This window comes from Sander lucioperca, chromosome 5, assembly GCF_008315115.2.
Source record: "Sander lucioperca isolate FBNREF2018 chromosome 5, SLUC_FBN_1.2, whole genome shotgun sequence".
Taxonomy (NCBI): Eukaryota; Metazoa; Chordata; class Actinopteri; order Perciformes; family Percidae; genus Sander; species Sander lucioperca.
In genome coordinates this window covers 99,225-118,605 of record NC_050177.1, presented here as the reverse complement: position 1 = coordinate 118,605, position 19,381 = coordinate 99,225, and the positions used below count along the sequence as shown (strand labels likewise).

Genomic DNA, 19,381 nt, shown 5'->3' with positions numbered 1-19,381 from the left:
CAGTATGTCCATTATTCTGTATCATCAACAGCACTGACTGCCTCTGTAGCAAAGCTGCAAAGAGCGTTTGATCAGACCGCTGAGATATTGGTTTGCGTCTTTTTGTTGTGTCGACTCAATGTGATATCACGGATAACCCCGACCACCCTCTCCACCCCACACTGGTCCAACAGAGGAGCACCTTCTCTAAGAGGCTCCGACAGCTCCGATGTTGCACGGACCGCTACAGGAAATCATTCCTACCACAGGCAATAAAACTTTTTAACACTTCATCTCTGAGTGTGAGATAAGACTCATGGACATCACAACTGCACTGAATGCACCTTGACCAACCTTGCACAATCATTACTAGTGAAACAGTTGTTTATTTTTACTCCCCAACTTGCACATTAAGTTGATCTATATCTAGTTTATCTATATCTATTGAAACAGTTGTACATTTTATTTCCAAATTGTATATATTTCAAAAATATTGCTTGTGTAGTATTGTATTATTATTTCATGTATATTGTTTCCTATTATTTAATGTTTACTCTGTATGTGTGCCTGATATTTTAGCTGCATTTTTTTGGGATCAATAAAAATCCATCCATCCATCCATCCATCCATCCATCCATCCATCCATCCATCGTACCAATAGTAAGGCGATGTATGTGAAGAGAGCAGCAGCAACAACCAGCAGGACCCGAGACCAGGGAAACCAGAAACCCAGAGTCCCAAAGTTAAACCTGAAGAGGTACAAGAACAAATACAATCACATACAGTGTGCCTCATTTTGTGAATCAAGTTTGAATGATGGTTTGGCCCCTTTATAAATTAATTTATTAATTTATTAGCGTGATCAATTCACTCATTGTCAGCAGGATTTACGAAAAACTACTGGCCAAATTTTCATGAAACTTGGTTGAGAGGTGTGTCATGGGCCAACGAAGGACCCATCACATTTTGGAGCGGATCTGAATTATGGAGCTGATACGCAAATCATTTTTCACTTTCGGTAACATTGGCATTTGGCCTTGGTGGAGGACTGCCCTTTCCAAATGGATTTCTAGTTCCTTTATGTTATAACAGACAACTAACTAACGACAACTAACTCTATCATGATGACAAGAAATGTAGCTCAGCGTAAATTCTGTCAGGGAGACTTCAATTACGTTGTCTCTCTTCTCTTTAACTGATCAGCTGGTAGGTGGGTGTTAAGATTTTGTATACCAATCAGAATTGGGCACGTATGTTCAAGCCAATCACAGCATGACTACCATGTTTTAAATCTGTTCTCTCTCCTGCTTCTGTCAGTTGTATTTTCAGACGAGAGTACGACCCGCCTCCTCCCCTTCTACCTCCAGGCATTTTTGACACGGTGTCTCGGTCTTCTCCCGGCTGACGGCTCGTTTTTATGTCTACAGATTTTTCTCACCACCACCAGTGTCTAGATTCCATTGGGGGATATGTTTGGTTTCCCTAAACCTTAGAATTGCATATATACCCCTTTTACAATGGAGTCTAATCTCCAAAGTTATGTATGTACTTACTTTGTTATATCTTACTAATAAATGTTTGCATATCTGCAACGAAGTCTCTCCTGATTGAAATGCCCTCCAAATCATTACAAAAAAACCCCAATCTAACCAGTGTGAGAGTGTGTGAGAGTGTGTGAGTGTGTGAGACCCACCAGTCAAAGTCGATGTAGTCGTTCTGAGCTTCACTCCAGAAATAGAGGAATAAAAAACTCAGGAAAAAGGTGACAATCAGGAGGCCAAAACTGCCACACTCCACCTGTAACACACACAGAAGTCATACAGTATGTCATGTTTTGTCTTTCCAAACTTCTCACTTCCACCCCGAGAGAGTCTATAAATATCATTTATCAAATATTATTTTAACTTATTTTAATAAGTAAATACCTTTAGCTTTAGATCTTTGCCCCAATGTTTTGAGGAAAATACAGTTTTTCTATGTTAACAGGATTTATTCTATAATTGGACTCCCTGATGCTAAATAATCCGGCAGATATAGAGGAAGTCAATCCTATTACAGTACAGAGTGCATATGGAAGCAGTATATTTTGATGCTGACAGAGTAAATATGTGCTGATATTTTTGTTTTAAAAGGCAGCAACTGACTGTTGGGAGTCAGCAGGCTGCTTGGATGCAAACTGTCTGGGGAATCAATACTCTCTGCACGATCAGCGAACTAACCCAACTCAACTCGCTGCTTATAGATAGTTTGTGCGTGTGTGTGTGTGTGTGTGTGTGTGTGTGTGTGTGTTCTTGTTTAACTATATTCGTGGGGTCCAAAAACCGGGAATACAGTATACTTGTGGGGTCCCGACAGATTTGTGGGGCCCAAAATGCTGGACCCCACAAGTTTAAAGGGCTGTTTGAGGGTTAAGACTTGGTTTTAGGATTAGGGTTAGAATTAGGTTATGGTTAGGGTGAGGGTAAGGGTTAAGGTTAGGCATTTAGTTGTGATGGTTAAGGTTAAGGTAAGGGGCTAGGGAATGCATTATGTCAATGACGGGTCCCCACAAAGATAGTGAAACGCACTGTGTGTGTGTGTGTGTGTGTGTGTGTGTGTGTGTGTGTGTGTGTGTGTGTGCATGCATGCGTGTGCGTGTGCGTGTGTGTGTGTGTGTGTGTGTGTGTGTGTGTGTGTGCGTGCGTGCGGGTGCGTGCGTGCGTGCATGTGCATGTGTGCGTGCGTGCGTGTGTGCATGTGTGGGTGCGTGCGTGTATGCGGGTGCGTGTGTGCGTACCTTGCTGCAGCAGCACTCTCCTGGCTGTGCCCGGGCTCTTTGGTATCGTCTCCATTGGCAACCGTAGAGGCCGGCCAGGCAGGAGACAAACGGCTGGTGTTCATACCTGGTACAGTCAATTAGAAATTAACCAATCACTTAAACATCAGTTACCTGAGTGGACAAAATTACACAGAAAATTATAGAAAACACAGATAAAGACTGACATTTTGTTTATTTTTAAACTGAACATTTTAAGGATTTTAAAGATAAAGTTTACTGGAAAACAACAATAGTCTAGCTGGGTGTGGAGCACTGGAAACTAAATAAACAGTGAAGTTTGCAGATCATCCTGAACCAGGACATTGTTTGGAAAGAGCTTTTGCTGCTGAGTTTCATGAGTTCATTTTCTGATCATTTTTTAAACAAACTATATAATTTATATTCAGTTAAGGCGGTGGCAGAAGATCTTAAAACCTGACCAACTTAAATGTAAACTATCTGCGAGGCTGGACGCCTATAGCGAGGCAAAGTCCCGCCCCTTCCGGTGGACCTCATGGGACCTTAATTCGGAAAAAATATGAACGGTAGTGAACGGGGAGAGGCAAATTATTTTTGGATCCCGTTTGAAATGAGCCATGGATTACAAATATGATGTTCGTCAATTTAAAAGATAATTTTTCAACTGAAGAAAGTCTCAGTTATCTGTAGGTTTGTCATATGACCACTTAGTTTAGTGTGAAACCGCTCAGTGAACTACATCTCTCGTCTCACACAACTTACGTCACCTAGCTTGATGCTCAACTTGCTCGCTAGCTTAGCTTAGCTCTGTTCCACAACACATGTAACCTTATCTTACCTGATGTGTTTTATCCAGTGAAGTGTGTTCAGTAGATAAACAAAAGAACAGGCAAGAGCCTCAGCTCATTAGAGTAACGTTACACCCCGGTACGATACACACAGACATCGTAGCTTCAGAGAGACATCATCCATGCAACTTTGAAGTGTGACAGTCTTTCTAATTACGTATTTTCACAGTCTTACACTTCAACAGTTTAACAATAAACTGAGACTTTCTTGACTTGCGAAATTATCTATTAAACTCATGAACAACATATGCTCATCATATGCTCATCATGGCTCAATTCAAACGGGATCACAAAATAATTTGTCTTTCTCCGTTCACTACCGTTCATATTTTTTCGAAAGATAGGTCCCATGGACCGGAAGAAGAAGGGCGTGACTTTGGCTCTCTATAGCATTTTCTATTTCAATTTTATGACGAATTGTCACACCACACATTACCACAAATTGCAGTCCATTTTAAATAACGGTCACTAACACAAGTGCTGTCTTCAAAGCAGTGTGAATGTGTATAAAAACGGATGACTGCTACCCATCTCCATTACATTAAGGTGTAAGAATCATCAGTGACTGGTGGTGAGGGGGGGGGGGGTTTGTACCGTTGCAGCAGCTGCCGCCGCACCACCTTTAGCTTCCCCAGCTTCAGTCAGGTCACGAGCTTACACTCAACCACAGCCTGGCATCACAGAGACGAAGAGGAGGAGGAGGAGGAGGAGGAAGAAGGGACAGGAGAGAGAGGATGGAAGGAGAAAAAGGCAGGACTGTTGGCCACCACACCTCGCCTGGAGAAAGAGAAGAATTCGAATCAATTTAAAATGTATTTATAGGAAGAACTAGACTCAGCAGGACTCTGTGTCTGTGTAGTCCTGTTTTTTTTTTTCTTTTGGTCTGCTTACACTACCCAGAATGCAGATACTCTCATAGAAATACACACTGACCTATATCTGATATAATTGGAAATACACACATTCTGTGATTCTACAGAACATGTGTTTGCTCAGGTGTCTTATAACTGTTACACACACAAACACACCTATACATGTCCTATATGGTCGGTTTATGCTAATGTAATCCATCATTCCATACGGCTCCAGTAATAGTGTAATTAGGCCAGTCAGTAAGAAAACTCAACAGACACCAAAAGGGGCCAAATGCACAAAACTGTCGACTGACGACTAAAACGGTGTGTAAGCACAAAGACAGAAATATGCATACGTATTCTTTTCGTCAGATTTTGAAAGATGCACGTATACCTGATTCCATTTTTATGAATCTCAATCATTGTGGAGCTGGGTGCACATGCACATGTCTCACACAGCTCGCTATAAATGGATGCAGAAATGCCTTTTAAACATCCGTCGATACTTGTGTCCGTTTCATCACTCTTTATACCTGAGAAATACTGAAAAGAAAGTGCTGCTACTGCCAGTACCACTGCAACTCTACTATGCATATACAGTATTCTTCTGTAAACAACCCAAACATTCAGTTTTTAATGACTTAGCTAGTTTGCATAGCTTAATGTTTGATCCAAATCCATGTAATTGTACTCTGCTCTGACAATCACCTTCTTATCTATTCTGGTATATAATAATCCATCAATTCTAATCTATGGTGTGTAATTCACAATAACTGAATCTAATACATCCTGTACTATTCGGTTTTGATTTGTTTAGTTCTGTTTTGTCTCTGTGACCGAAGTGAAGTCAGACCCCGCCGATTCAACCAGCCGGAGTCATCACACGCTGCCTTTGACATCAGATCTGTTACTATTACTGCTGTGACAAGGATGAAGGGAGGTGGGGTAAACAAGAAAAAGCCAAATGGAATAATAACAGGGAGAAGACCGAGAAATTACCATTAGGAGTCATGAAAGCTGTTATGCACAAAAACCACACACAATCTGCAGGGTAAGACACAGAGTACTCTCTTTACACTACGTACCACACACACTTATGGTATAATGATAATAAATCTGATGAAAAATGCCATATTTATGGTACAGGGAATGTGTAAATCGGTAATTTTTTAACCTAACAGCGTTAGAAGGTTAAAGTGAGCTCACAGCAGCATAAAGTAATACACACACACAAAAAAGAAATGCACCCGCATACTGACATTTAAGTAAAAGTGAGATAGCTGAAGTCTTTTGGGAAAAATGATGTCAGTCTGCAGACAGGTCGTCAAATTTATGATGTGAAAGGGACTTGTGAAAATGGGAAGAATGACTTTAGGAAAAGAAAGAAGGTGAGAGGAAAAAAATCAACATCAAAAAGTGCATAAAAACCATGGTACATGACGGCACCTTTGTAGTACAGCTCCGGTTGGAAAATGTAATCAAACTCTGCACTTTTGAAGCCCTCTCTCCTGTAATCCCTCAGGAAATAGTGCCTGGAACATATGGTTCTTCTCAACGTGGTGCCTCGACTAAAAAATTGTAAACACTGCAACACACTCATTGCAGATTAAACACATCGGTTTGGCGTTTGGATTTGGGGGTAAAATAAACAAGTATTTGTCGGTCCTGGCAGCAGGGTTAAACGGACGGTTTTCATTATCAATTTTACGCTTCAAGGTTGAGGAAGAAATGTCTTTTCAGGTTGTATCACAGGACTACTACCTCTGCCGTTAGCACTACATTTTCAAAACAACGTGATGCATTCGGGGTTGAATGTTGTTACGGTAGAGATCCATTTGACCGTGCGACGCTCCACTCTATTCCTATGGGTGACGGCAAGCGACTTCAACGTGCACGCAAAGCATTCTGGGAAGTCCAAAAGCTTGCCGATGCCCATCTTTATGCAAATGAATTTGTTGAACGTGACGCGACTATCCAGTAGAAGTATACGAAAATCTTTCAAACTGACCTTTTGTCGATCTGAAATGAAGACAGATTCAGCAACTGCACGGCCTATTTCTCGCTTAAAATGTTTTCAGAAACACGTTTCGGTGAACTATTTTAGTACAATATGAGATCGTATTCTCAACGAGCCGCCATGACACTCTGTTGAAATTCTCGAGAAGCCAAACCCACGTCAGCTGTCGGTCAAGGGCGTGGAGCATCAACCGTGGATGTATGACGTCGCGACACCACGCTTCAGTCGCGTCGGTCAAATGGATCTCTACCGTTACCGCTACAACAGAGTGTTGCATTCACGATCTGCACTACTTTGGGAATTTCTGTAGGAACATCTGTCGGCTCGTTAAACCCGTTTCTTCTTGCATGTTTGAGTTAAGGGGTGGAACATAGCTCTAATTTCTTTGCAACTGACGCAGGAAAACATCTACTCCAGTTTCCAAAAACCTTGTTCTACTTTTCCAAAAGGACTGGTTGTTGAGAAGGCGTTCAGTAAACAAAGTGTGCCTTTCTCCTCAGCTGAGACCAAGGACTCGACAATATTTGGGTCAAATACAAAAAAGACATTTATCATTGAGGTCGACTACCCTCATTACATCAACAGATATATCTATCTATCTAGTCAGGGTAACACTGACTTTTTACTAGAACAGGCTTAAACTTCAGAGGCTTCTAACTGGTATTGCCATAACCTACAGTCATGTGAACAAATTAGGACACCCATGCTAAAGTTGACTAAAAAGAGGAATAAAAAAATCATCTTTAGGAAATTGATCTTAATGCCTTAATTAAAAAAATGAGGAAAAATCCAGTCTTTAAGGACACCAATTTTCTTTGTGAATGAATAATGTATCGTAAATAAATAAATGTTCTTCCTTAAAATACAGGGGGCATAAGTCAGTACACCCCTATGTTAAATTCCCATAGAGGAAGGTAGATTTTTATTTTTAAAGGCCAGTTATTTCATGGATCCAGGATACTATGCATCCTGATAAAGTTCCCTTGGCCTTTGGAATTAAAATAGCCCCACATCATCACATCCCCTTCACCATACCTAGAGATTGGCATGGTTTTATGTCAGTTAGCCTAATAGCTGGTTTGATTTGCATTGAGAGATGATCTTATGGAAAGTACCCCATGCCAATCTCTAGGTATGGTGAAGGGGATGTGATGACTCATTATCTACTGTTAGCTTAACAAACTGTTTGACTGCAGCAGTTCAGGAGAATCCATCACGAAGTAAGGAACCATTCAGGCCTGATTTATCTCTACTTTAAGTCAGTCTGAACAGAATTTCCATCAGCGTTTTGTTTTTCTAAGATGCTGAAACTTGATCTTAAGTGCCATCTTATATTTTAGCATTAGAAGCAGCTCTCTGGCCTCAAATAGCCCACTCAGCAGTTCACAAACTGCAATGCACCAACAGCAGGCTGGACGAACCACAAACGATCATAAGTCAGTTTTTCAAGATTTAATAAAAATGAATTAAAGAATATTAAATAAAAGGCTTTCTGGTTCAAATGTCATTTTCTAAATGGTACCTGTAGCAACCCTGCCACACCAAAACAACTTTGCTATTGTGGGTCTGAACGCAGCTTTAGCCATAGAAGTGCCATCAAAACGTTCCAGGAGCTTTAGCTGAGCGGCCTTACATCTTCATCTCTGGCTGATGTGGGCAACTGAGGGAGCTGGGTAGATAACAGCTTGGCAGTCTGTCATGTTTCACTTGCCTGCTCAGGTCCATTACATCCGACGACAGGATCACCGACTGCCTCGTGTCCCCGCCAAGAATTACATTTTAACCTGACAGGGCTGAATACAACTGGAAATATGGCACCTACTCACATGGACTGTTCTCTTTCAGCAGGGTTCCTCAACGTTTTTTTAAGCCAAGGACCCCTTAACTAAGAGTGAGACGGAGCAGGGACCCCCTACTATATATACTGTATAAAATTAAGATGCATATTAAACTGGGCCTACAATAACGTGTGGGTGGCCTAAAGCCTTTATACAGACCTTTTTAGTGCATAGAATACTAAGCTATTAATATTTGTTGGCATGTTTTTATCAATTATGTTATAATGTTAAAAATACGTGTCAGAGTGAATCCTTAAGCTGCAGACACACCATCCACCGTCGGCAGCCGACCGTCGGCAGAAAAGGTGTGGTGTCTTAAATAGTAATGCTGTGATGCTGTATGAAGAGGAATCCGCCGACACTGATCTTGATTATAAAAAGGTTTATTACAAGCAAAGATTCAGCATCAATTTTACAAACTTCTGCAGAGAGCTTGGAGAACGACCAACACAAATTCTTCCAAAAAGTCGTTCTGCCTTTTCTTTGTGTGAACAACGTATATATCCTATGCATTGTATCAACATAGGACGTGATATGTGTGAGTATACCATTGGATGGATAACTGACCAATCAATGCCTGTTATCTGGCACAACTCCACAAAAGGTCTCTTCTGTCTTGGGGGGACCTCTACTCATGTTAACAATTTCCAGATGTTCTCAGTAAATGTAGGGTAAAGTTCATGCATCCTCCTTATACCAACTCTTAAGTCAAAGTGTATAGAATGTTATAGAATGTCAATATACCACAAAGGCAGTTGGGCTGATCAGTCTCCCCGAGTTGGTCAAAAAAATGCCTCGGAACACACCGAAGAGACGAGACGTAATACGTCTCCATAGCAGCAGGCGGCGCTAATCTGTATTGTCGTCCAAAAATGAAAACCGGCAGCTGATTGGACGAACGCGTCACGTGGGTCTGGTTTCTCCAGGAAATCCACAGCCAGACTGTCATGGCGGCTCGTTCAGAATACGATCTCATATTGTACTAAAATAGTTCACCGAAACGGGTTTCTGAAAACATTTTAAGAGAGAAATAGGCCGTGCAGTTGCTGAATCTGTCTTCATTTCAGATCGGCAAAAGATTTTCGTCAGATTTTGAAAGACTCTAGTCACGCTCATCCCGCTCCCCGTTTCCGGATTAGCTCTCCACCAATCAGATGGGTCATTTGAGTCCGACTGCCGGCAGTGCCCGCCCCGCCGATTATACATGTGAAATCGGCCAAAATGAAGGCCGACGGCACGGAACACTAAGAACAGACGCGAGTCACTGACCTCGCCAGCGGTGTTGTGCCTGAACGCTTTCATTGAACGATAGTTCATGAACTCGTTCATATTTTGGGCGAACGTGAACTGAACGTACTGTATTACTGCCTGATGAACGTTACTGTGAACGCGTTCATTCTGGTGTCTGTGAACGGCACGCTCTCTCAGTTTAACTTCGTTCAATAGGGTGCCAGATTTCTATAGAGCCTTCCAGGCGAAAACCCGGCTAAAACACACCGTAAACAGGCTTTAATATGTAGCGGAAAAAACACCCAATCTGGCAACACCAGCCACCAGTGTCTCACCGCTGCATCAAAACAAAAAGCAGCATGGAGGCATCGTATGATCATTTAAACAAGTTTTATGATAAGGTCGGTGAGGATGGGAAAAATCTTACATTTCTGTGCAAACTTTGCCTGCCGGCTTTCAAAAAGAAAATCCGCACTTCAGTCAGATCCACAGCAGACCTGAAACGGCACATTGAACTGAAGCACCGGCTAGCCTTCAAGGTATGTGCAAGCAAATAAATCTGACGCATCGTTTCAGTGTTAAAACTGATAAAATAATTGCTGTCTGTGGTTCAATATGGGCTGTGGCAATAATTTTGAAAAATAATAGCTCGCAGCAACATATGGAAAAAAAGAACTATGAACTAGTTCGTTTTTGGAACTGTGAACTTAGGTCAAAATGTTGAAGTATGAACTATGAACTGAACTAGTTCATTTTAAAATGTGTGAACTGAACTTTGAACTAGTTCATGTAGAAAGTGAACTTTCCCCAACACTGCTCGCCAGACTGTCCAACGGCCGATTATGGGCTTGGTGTGTCAGCTGCTTTAGGATTAACTGGATCTGTGGATGGCTACCTTATGGCGTTTTTCCATTACATAGTACCTGCTCGACTCGCCTCGACTCTACTCGACTCGACGCACTGTGTGTCCGTTTTCCATTGCAGATTTTAGTACCGCCTCAGCGTGGCTGGTCGTCTTTATATAGGTACGCCGCAGTAAATTGCTGTGACCTAACGCGACACACACACACACACAGAACGTGGAAGGTGCGTTGTTGTTGCCAGAATACACATTTAGTTTCTAAAGAAGCTGGAGGCAGCAAAAAAACCCACAGCTGGCTAAACTATTTAAAAATGGCGGGTTTGTTCAGGACACCCTCCTCTGTCGCTTTCACGTCACCTTTTCGTATCGGCTCAGCTCGCTGGGAACCTCGACTGAGGAGGTACTAAAAAAAGTACCTGTTAGCAGGTACCAGGTACTTTTTTTTGTAATGGAAAACCAAAAAAGGCGAGTAGAGTCGAGGCGAGTCGAGCAGGTACCATGTAATGGAAAAACACCATTAGTGATTTCCATCAATGTTTGCTTTTTTCACGAATAGGCTGATTTATATTTGCTAATAATATGTTGGATTCATGTTAAGACATTTTCATTTATGTATGAAAAAAGCGGGGCAAGGTGGAAAGCCATAACGGAGGCAATTACCCTCTACATAGCTACGGATATGCTGCCAGTTTACTCTGTTGAGAAGAGAGGGTTTAACAACATGCTGAAAGTTTTGGACGCTCGATATACAGTACATAGCCGCAAGTATTTCTCTGACGTTGCTCTTCCTCACCTGTATAACAATACTCGGCACTAATTTGGATGTTTAACAATCTTTGTTGCACACTGCACAGTGACTTTTCAGTTAGAGAAAGGGTTTGCCTTTGCAATTTTGTTTATGTTGATGCACTTTAATTAAATACAATAAATATATATTTTTAAAATATATTTACAGTTCGCAGTTATTTTGTTTTAAATGGAAGGGGGGGGGAAAATCGAATCGAATCGTAAATCGAGTTTTTTATAAAAAAATCACAGATTTTTTTTAAGGAAAAAAATCGCCCAGCTCTAATTAAAACCAATAAGAGATATTTCACTGCTTAGAAATAGAACAAGCACAAATTTGCAATAGCTGCGACCACATGTGTGCATGCATCCACGCTCCATGGTAAGTTTAGCCTCCTAGGATGAAAACTGTGGCCAAAAAAAGGTGAAGGTAAATGTTTGTGGACCAAACGACCAACCAACCCACAGAGCGAGATATAGAGCTGCTCGTCACAGCTAAAAAAAGATGCTTCTTAAAAACTTTAAATCTAGCCTCACAGCCCTTATGTTTACGTTTTCTTCTGTATTTAAGTAATTCAGAGATTGTAGTCGTGCATCCATGGTTACAACCGTTAGCAGGTAATTCAGCATGACGGTTCTTGGTACAGATTCACCACAAGTCAATGTTTTCCAGAGATTTTTGGTAGACATACTGTAGGTGCACGTAATTATGTGGGGATATTTAGTGGGTCCTTCCTCAAGAAAATGTTACCTTTTTCAATACAAAAATATGCATTTTCACATCGTTTTGTACCATTATTATTACTACCATATCTGTGTCTAAAACGTTGGAAAAGCTAGAGCAGATAATGAAGACAAAAGAAGTCCACTGGGGACCGAGTGCAATCATTAGTCATTTAATCAAGTCATGTAGTTAGTTCATTAATTCGGCTTAAGTGCTGCCCAAAACGGCTTGGGTGCAGCACCTAAGCTTTATAATAATAAGAAAACTAGAAAACGCTGCCAAAATGTAGTGAAATAAGAAGCTAGACCTAACTCATTTCCATGGCAACACTCCAACTGCGTGCCCAAAATATAGGCCATGGCACCAAAACAACAAGGAGTGCCACTGCACACAATTATATGGCCAATTCTACACTCAGTGCCACTAGGTACTAAGGTTGTCATGATACCAGAATTTTAGACTTAATGTAAACGTGTAAAAAACGATGCTTGGGAAAAAATTACAGTAACTGACAGCGTCAATGGTTGTGTCTTCAGTTGTGTGTTCATGTACCTGCACCTGTGTGTTTTGTTGAGATATTTCTATTATTGTAGACATGATTATAGAATATTAGCAGTTAAAGTTATATTTTGGGACGTTGCAAGAAGAGCTGTGAGCAAAACATTGAGGGAGTAGTCAGAATGACCTCAGTTGCTGTTAAGTCATAAACTCAGTTTAGGCTTTTATGAGTTGGGGGTATGAGAAAAGCAGGGACACAGAAGAGGTAATTAAGGATGCAGGGGGTACCATATGGTTAAAAGTTTACCCCAAAGATTGCGTGTTTCCCAGAGATGGTGTGTTTCTGTGTGAGAGGCTTTATGGCAGGAAAAAGTAGAGATGTGTGTTCAGGCTTTGGTCAAAAAGGTCACGACAAGGAGAGGGGTGCCTATCAACCCCCGTTTGAAGAATAAACAGACAGCTGCCATCCTGGGGTGCATGAAGCATCCCCCATATGCTGAGGACACAGAGGAAGGACTACACCCAGAGAGAATAAAAAGGAGTGGAATTTTATAACTATTGCGCATAACTGGGAGGCACAAGGAAGTGTTAGTTGTGTAGCCCGCACGTAGGCCTGCATGTGTATTTGTATATATATTTAAAAATGCTGTTACTAAAGAAGTATTGACTTTATTCTATCGTCTCAGTAATTTATTTCAGTCTACTGGTTAAGTGATCATCAAACGAATACGCTTAAAGTGCCCATATTATGAAAAAAACACTTTTTCTGGGATTTGGGGTGTTCTTTTGTGTCTCTGGTACTTCCACACACATACAAACATTGAAAAAAATCCATCCATGGTGTTTAGAGTGAGATACGGTTTCTGAATGTGTCCTGCCTTCAGTCTCTGGGTGAGCTGTTCAAAATCGGCACGGCTTGTGACGTCACAAGCCGAAACGAGCAGGCTAACCGCAACCATTAGCTCGTAGCGTTAGCATGCTAATGCTAACACTAGCATGCTACCTCGTTCTCAGTAGCAAAGCACTGCTACAACACACACAAGTTCACCATAATCTACAAAAGAACTACTTCCATGTGCGCCCTCATTTAGAAGTCTCCCAGCTAATCCTGCCTTGTAACTGACCCAAGTTGTAGAAACAGCCTTTCTTTTACTGTCTATGGAGCTAGCTAGCTGACATGATCTACATTTGAGCTACTGAGCATGTGCAAGTGCAATCAAAGATAGTACAGAAGAAGAAGAAGAAAAGAGGTCTCACTCTGTAGCTAAAACAGAGACCAGCTGAAAAGAGGATCTGCAGCAGTGAGAGAGAGCACTGCAGTACAACAAAAATATGGTGTTTTTTTTTAAATTAAACCATGTAAACCTATTCTGGTACAACCTTAAAATACAATTATGAACCTGAAAATGAGCAGAATATGGCTGCTTTAAGGGCGCTGACACACAGAGCCGATTATCGGCCATCGGACAGTCTGGCGAGGTCGGTGACTCGAGTCTGTTCGGTGTGTCCCGTGCCGTCGTCCGTCCGAGGAGCCGTTGGCCTTCATTTTGTCCAACCTGACATGTTCAGTCGGAGACAGGGCAGTCGGGACTCACCCGGAAATGGGGAGCGGATGAGCCTCTCAAAAAACTGACGAAAATCTTTTAAACTGACCTTTGTCGATCTGAAATGAAGACAGATTCAGCAACTGCACGGCCTATTTCTCTCTTAAAATGTTTTCAGAAACACGTTTCGGTGAACTATTTTAGTACAATATGAGATCGTATTCTGAACGAGCCGCCGTGACAGTCTGGCTGTGAATTTCCGGAGAAAAAAGACCCACGTGACGCGTTCGTCCAATCAGCTTCCGGTTTTTATTTTCTGGGAAATAATCAGACTGTTAATGGAAACAATACAGAGCAGCGCCGCCTGCTGCTATGGAGACGTATTACGCTTCGCGCACGCGCAGAGCGTACGCTCAAGTCGGCGTTTCTTCGGTGCGTTCTGAGGCACTTGATCAGTCCGACTGCCTTTTCTGCCGACGGTCAGCCGTCTGGTTGGTGTGTAGGCACCTTAAGAGGGATGGTTTAGAGTTTAGAGTGTAAGGAAATTGGAATCAGAATCTGAGGCCTTAGTGCCTGGCGATTCCAAATTATATTTTATCCCTCTTCAGTTTATATGTGAATATTGTTATAAGAAGAATGGGCCTTTTTTGGGGGGGGGAGGCATATCAAAGTGTGGGGTCTGGGTGTCCTCCCCCAGGGTTATTTTGAGCGTCAAAGACTAATATCCTGCATTCTGATACACTTGTATGCACCATTCCCACCATGGTGGGAATATCTTTATTTATCCTATGAGAAGGAAAACACAGATGGCATTCAAAATATATAAAAAATATAATGGAGTATAAAGCTGTAAGGGGGGCTTTCACATCAGGGACCTGAGCCTGACCCCAAAGCAACGAGGACAAAATAAAAAAAGGCTACTTATATTAGTATTAAATGTGCGGTGAAGGGTGGATTCTGGCGTTACAGGCAGAGCATTTGGGGCCGGTCGCTACGCACACACTACGCACTGCGCTCAGCGAGGAGCGGGTCGATGAAAGATGAGAGAAGTCTCTCTGCATGTTCTGCAGCGTTAGTTTAGTTTGCTGTCACATTACTCAACCCCGTATTTGTGAATACAAATATCTGAAGTGAAAGTTCTGTCACAAAACTATGTTGTTGCGTATTTATTGAAATTTATTGAAAAGATTTCTGGTATAGGATATACAATCCTCTATCCCAGACTCTAAAAGACACAAAAACATATACATATATACATATATATACATATACACATATACACACATATATATATATATATATATATATATATATATATACATATATACATATATATACATATACACATATATATATATATATATATATATATATATATATATATACATACATATATATATATACATACATATATATATATATATATACATATATATATATATATATACATATATACATATATATACATATACACTATATATATATATATATATATATATATATATATATACATACATACATATATATATATATATACATATATATATATATATATATATATATATATATATACATACATATATGCACATTCACATTTTAACATTTTATAAAAACACATTAATTTCATAATTGAAGTTTTCTAGCAATTCATAAATAAATTACCTAAATTAATTACATAAATTACTGACAAGCTTTATAATTATACATTACACCTTTTGACAGGCAAAATGCATCCAGCCTATTCTTAAAGGAATTGATAGAAGGGGAACGCACAACTTCTTCTGGAAGGTTATTCCATGATTTTACTTTATTTTGAGTGTGAACAAATTATTTCTCTTTTCAGACAGGCATGTTCTAGGGTAAAGTTTTAAAGAATTCCCTCGTGTCTCGTACCTATTGTTCCAATATTTTATCATAGCACATTTTTAAGTGGGTATATGGAAATCCTGGAGCTTTCTTAGTGGGTATACTGCGTATACCTGCGTATCACGTAGACTACACCACTGAACAAAACCCATATCTAATGTGTTTATCTCAGTCTCACTCCCACTGCATTCATCTCAGGACAAGAAGGGAAATAACAACCACCAACAAAAGGTCAATCGAGCATACAGAAGATTAACTTGGCATCAGACTGACAGAAAACGTCTGAGGAACACAACATGGTATGTTACCTAACTGGCACTTTTACAAATTCTGTTTGCGAAGTTTTATCCAACAGCAACAGCTTGTTACTGGTTTGAATCCCCAGAGATGCTGTGGAGTACCCTTTAAACCAGTAATTAATCCCTGCTTCTCCTGTGGAGCTGCACATCTGTGGTTTCAGGATATGGTTATGCACAAGATTAGATCATACTTTAATGATCCCCTTGGGTATTAGTCTTAGATGTGAGAATGTGAAGCAGGACAGTGATGAAAAAGAAATATTTGAATATCAAAAACCTTTTAACCCTCCTGGTGTCCTCGGGTCAAATTTGACCCGTTTACAAAAACGTTCTATATCAGAACAGAAAGGTGAAAAAATATATTGGACAAAACGACAAAAAACTTGTTAAAAATTTGACAAAAACATAATTAAAAAAACGCCAAAAAAGTGACAAAAAAACCTGGAAAGAATGTGACAATTTTTTTTTTAATTAAATCGACTAAAACGTCGAGAAAAGTGTAGAAAAAGAACAACAAAATGTTGAAATTTCGACCCACAAAAACACAAAGTTGCATGGAAGACAACACAAGGGTTAAATATAGTTTAAGTAAAAGTTATGTAGATTTAAGTTGGCATCTTAATGAAACTACAGTGGAGAAATAAAAATGGAAGAGCTTGTCAGCTTTATTACTTTGCATGTCCGATGCCACCAACTAGAAGTAAATACACCAATGAGTTACTGCGGTTCCCAACATGCAGCTCTTTGTGCCGGAGATACCCAGCAGCAGATTCTGGAGCTGAATGTGAATGGACCCAGACAGCCTGGGTAAAGCTAGGAGAGGGCCAGTGGTGACGAAAAAAAGCAATCCCAGAGCTGAATACTAGATGTGTGTGTGTGTGTGTGTGTGTGTGTGTGTGTGTGTGTGTGTGTGTGTGTGTGTGTGTGTGTGTTCAGTGTGAAAGATGATGCAGCAAAATACACATTGGAGGAGAAAAAATATTGCTACTGAATGAATGAATGTGCAGAGACAACAACGTGGAGGCAAAAGAAATAAACAGTAGTACACTGTATATATTTGGGCTTTCAAAATTAACGCGATAACGAGTGAATGCAAATTCCTTATTTCTTTCCACTAATTGTTTTTTAACGCGTGATTAATGCACTTGTGTTCTGTGATTTGGGCCAGTGTGCAGCAGTAACGTTGTGGATGGCTAGCAGAAACAAACTAAATCAATGATCATTAAAAAAGCAGCTCAAGACATGCAAAAAAAAAAAAAGACCTCCTTGAGCATAAATGGATAAAGAAACGGGTCTTTTGATTGGCAAATACAGTTTCAAAGCCCTTCCAGATGATTCTCTCAACAAGCGAAATGTATTTGCATGTACTGTGGACAGTGATGGACTGGGATCAAAAAACGGCCCTGGCATTTGCAACACACCAGCCCTATTTTTGTCAATAACCTAGCTTGGAAATTAGCAACTCTGCCTTCCGAGTGTATCTTTCCACGCATTTTGCCGCAGTACAATCTTGAATATTTGTGGCTGCATGCATAAAATAACATCAAAATTAACCAAAGACAAATTATCAGTAGTGGTCCATAGGGGTCCATAGGGGGGCGGCCCTTCTGGCATGCGCCCAAATTCGAGATGGCCAGTCCGTCACTGACTGTGGATGTGAATTGAGTTAGCATCGGAGTACATCGAGTCTCAAATACCACTTGCTGGCCAACAATCGTAACGTAATGCACCTTTACATGTGTAAAGTGTGACACTACCCTTATCTCACTAACTGCCTTTAAAGTACGTCTGTCTGAGCTCCTGTCCAATCACTGTACATGCTAACTGTTCTCCATCATTCACACACTGTCTCGCACCCCCCATTGCATTATTGCATATTTCCATTATCTCTGTCACGCCCCATTGCTTATTTGTACAGATGCACATCTTCACCTGCATTGCTATCATATCTGTTTACGTTCTTTTGCACTATTCATCCGTATGTTAAACTGTCATTCCTCCCACCTTTGTTGTCGCACAATTTTTATACACCACAAGCTGCACTAACTGTACATCGACTCTTTACTACAGCTCAGCATTTATATAGACTGTCTATTCCGGTTTACTGTGTTATTACTGACCTATATATCTAACCAGACCACTATTTGCACTAACTGTATTTTGACTCTTTACTACATTTCAGCAGTTCTATAGACTGCCTATTCATGTATATTGTGTTATTACCATATCACTTTCGCATATCCATCATCTTACTTACACCTCCTTTTGCACCGGCTTTGTGATGCCTACTTAATCTGACCTTTATGTAGCCTTTTGTATTCTGTATTCCTGTATTGTATACTGAATGTGAAACTGTATGTTGTCCTGCACGCTCATGCTTTTCTTGGCCAGGTCGCCGTTGAAAATGAGAACCTGTTCTCAACGGCCTACCTGGTTAAATAAAGGTTAAATGAAATAAAAAAATAAACACTACATTGTGTTCGTATTACCAAGTAATGTAACACTGAGGTCAATGTGCCCACCTGTTGTTGCTTGATGGGTTGGAGTTTGCCATATTATGCTATCAGCGTATTTCTGAGCATAAAATACTTATTCTGAAGAATATTCTAGACAGTATTTGTCATTATTTTTGGATAGTTGCAATAATGATAAACACTTGCATAAAGCAAGCATATTTGTCCATTCCCATGTTGATTAGAGCATTAAAAACTTGAAAAATATTCCTTATAAAGTACATTTAGAACAGATAAAAAGCGTGTGATGAATCGTGAGTCTACTACAGACAATCATACAATTAAATGTTTTATATATATATATATATATATATATATATATATATATATTAGAGAGATGGAGAGGGGGATAGAGAGCAGGGGAGATAGTACGCATAAAACAATGCAGCCCTCTGTATCCAGATCAGCTCTCTGCTGTTAACTCACTGTCCAAACACATCACACCACTAACAACACCAACACTACCAGGCATGTGCTCATGTGGTACAGTCATTCTTTGTGTACAAAATGGTGATACATTACTCTTAAAACACATATTCAATTTTAAACTAGAAAGCACAAATAGAAAACCCATTATCAACCAAGTCTGCACAACCCACTACATTTCTTACTATTTGATTTAAGTCCAGAGCCAAAGCAGAGAAGCAGATGTACTGGACGACAATCTTTCCCCAACGACAACCACAGTTTTAGTTGGCAGTGTTAAGATAAGAAGATAAGAGTTATGATATTGCAGGAATAACAAAT

The 19,381-nt window shown here is 40.3% G+C and overlaps 1 protein-coding gene and 1 long non-coding RNA gene across 2 annotated transcripts in view; both read right to left on the bottom strand.

The window, feature by feature from the left end:
* gdpd4a (glycerophosphodiester phosphodiesterase domain containing 4a) overlaps positions 1 to 4,861 on the bottom strand; it is a 31,661-nt gene extending 26,800 nt beyond the window's left edge. The window contains 6 exon segments of the mRNA XM_036001509.1: positions 635 to 728; positions 1,673 to 1,776; positions 2,756 to 2,861; positions 4,198 to 4,274; positions 4,376 to 4,380; positions 4,852 to 4,861. Coding sequence (XP_035857402.1) covers positions 635 to 728; positions 1,673 to 1,776; positions 2,756 to 2,861; positions 4,198 to 4,274; positions 4,376 to 4,380; positions 4,852 to 4,861 — 396 coding nt within the window.
* Positions 4,862 to 11,032: 6,171 nt separating this feature from the next.
* LOC118495001 lies at positions 11,033 to 18,877 on the bottom strand. Its single transcript, XR_004897294.1, has 3 exons — positions 18,866 to 18,877; positions 15,730 to 15,731; positions 11,033 to 11,217 (listed from the first exon to the last, which is right to left on the bottom strand). It is a non-coding gene; the product is annotated as an uncharacterized LOC118495001 (long non-coding RNA).
* Between the last annotated feature and the right edge of the window lie 504 nt (positions 18,878 to 19,381).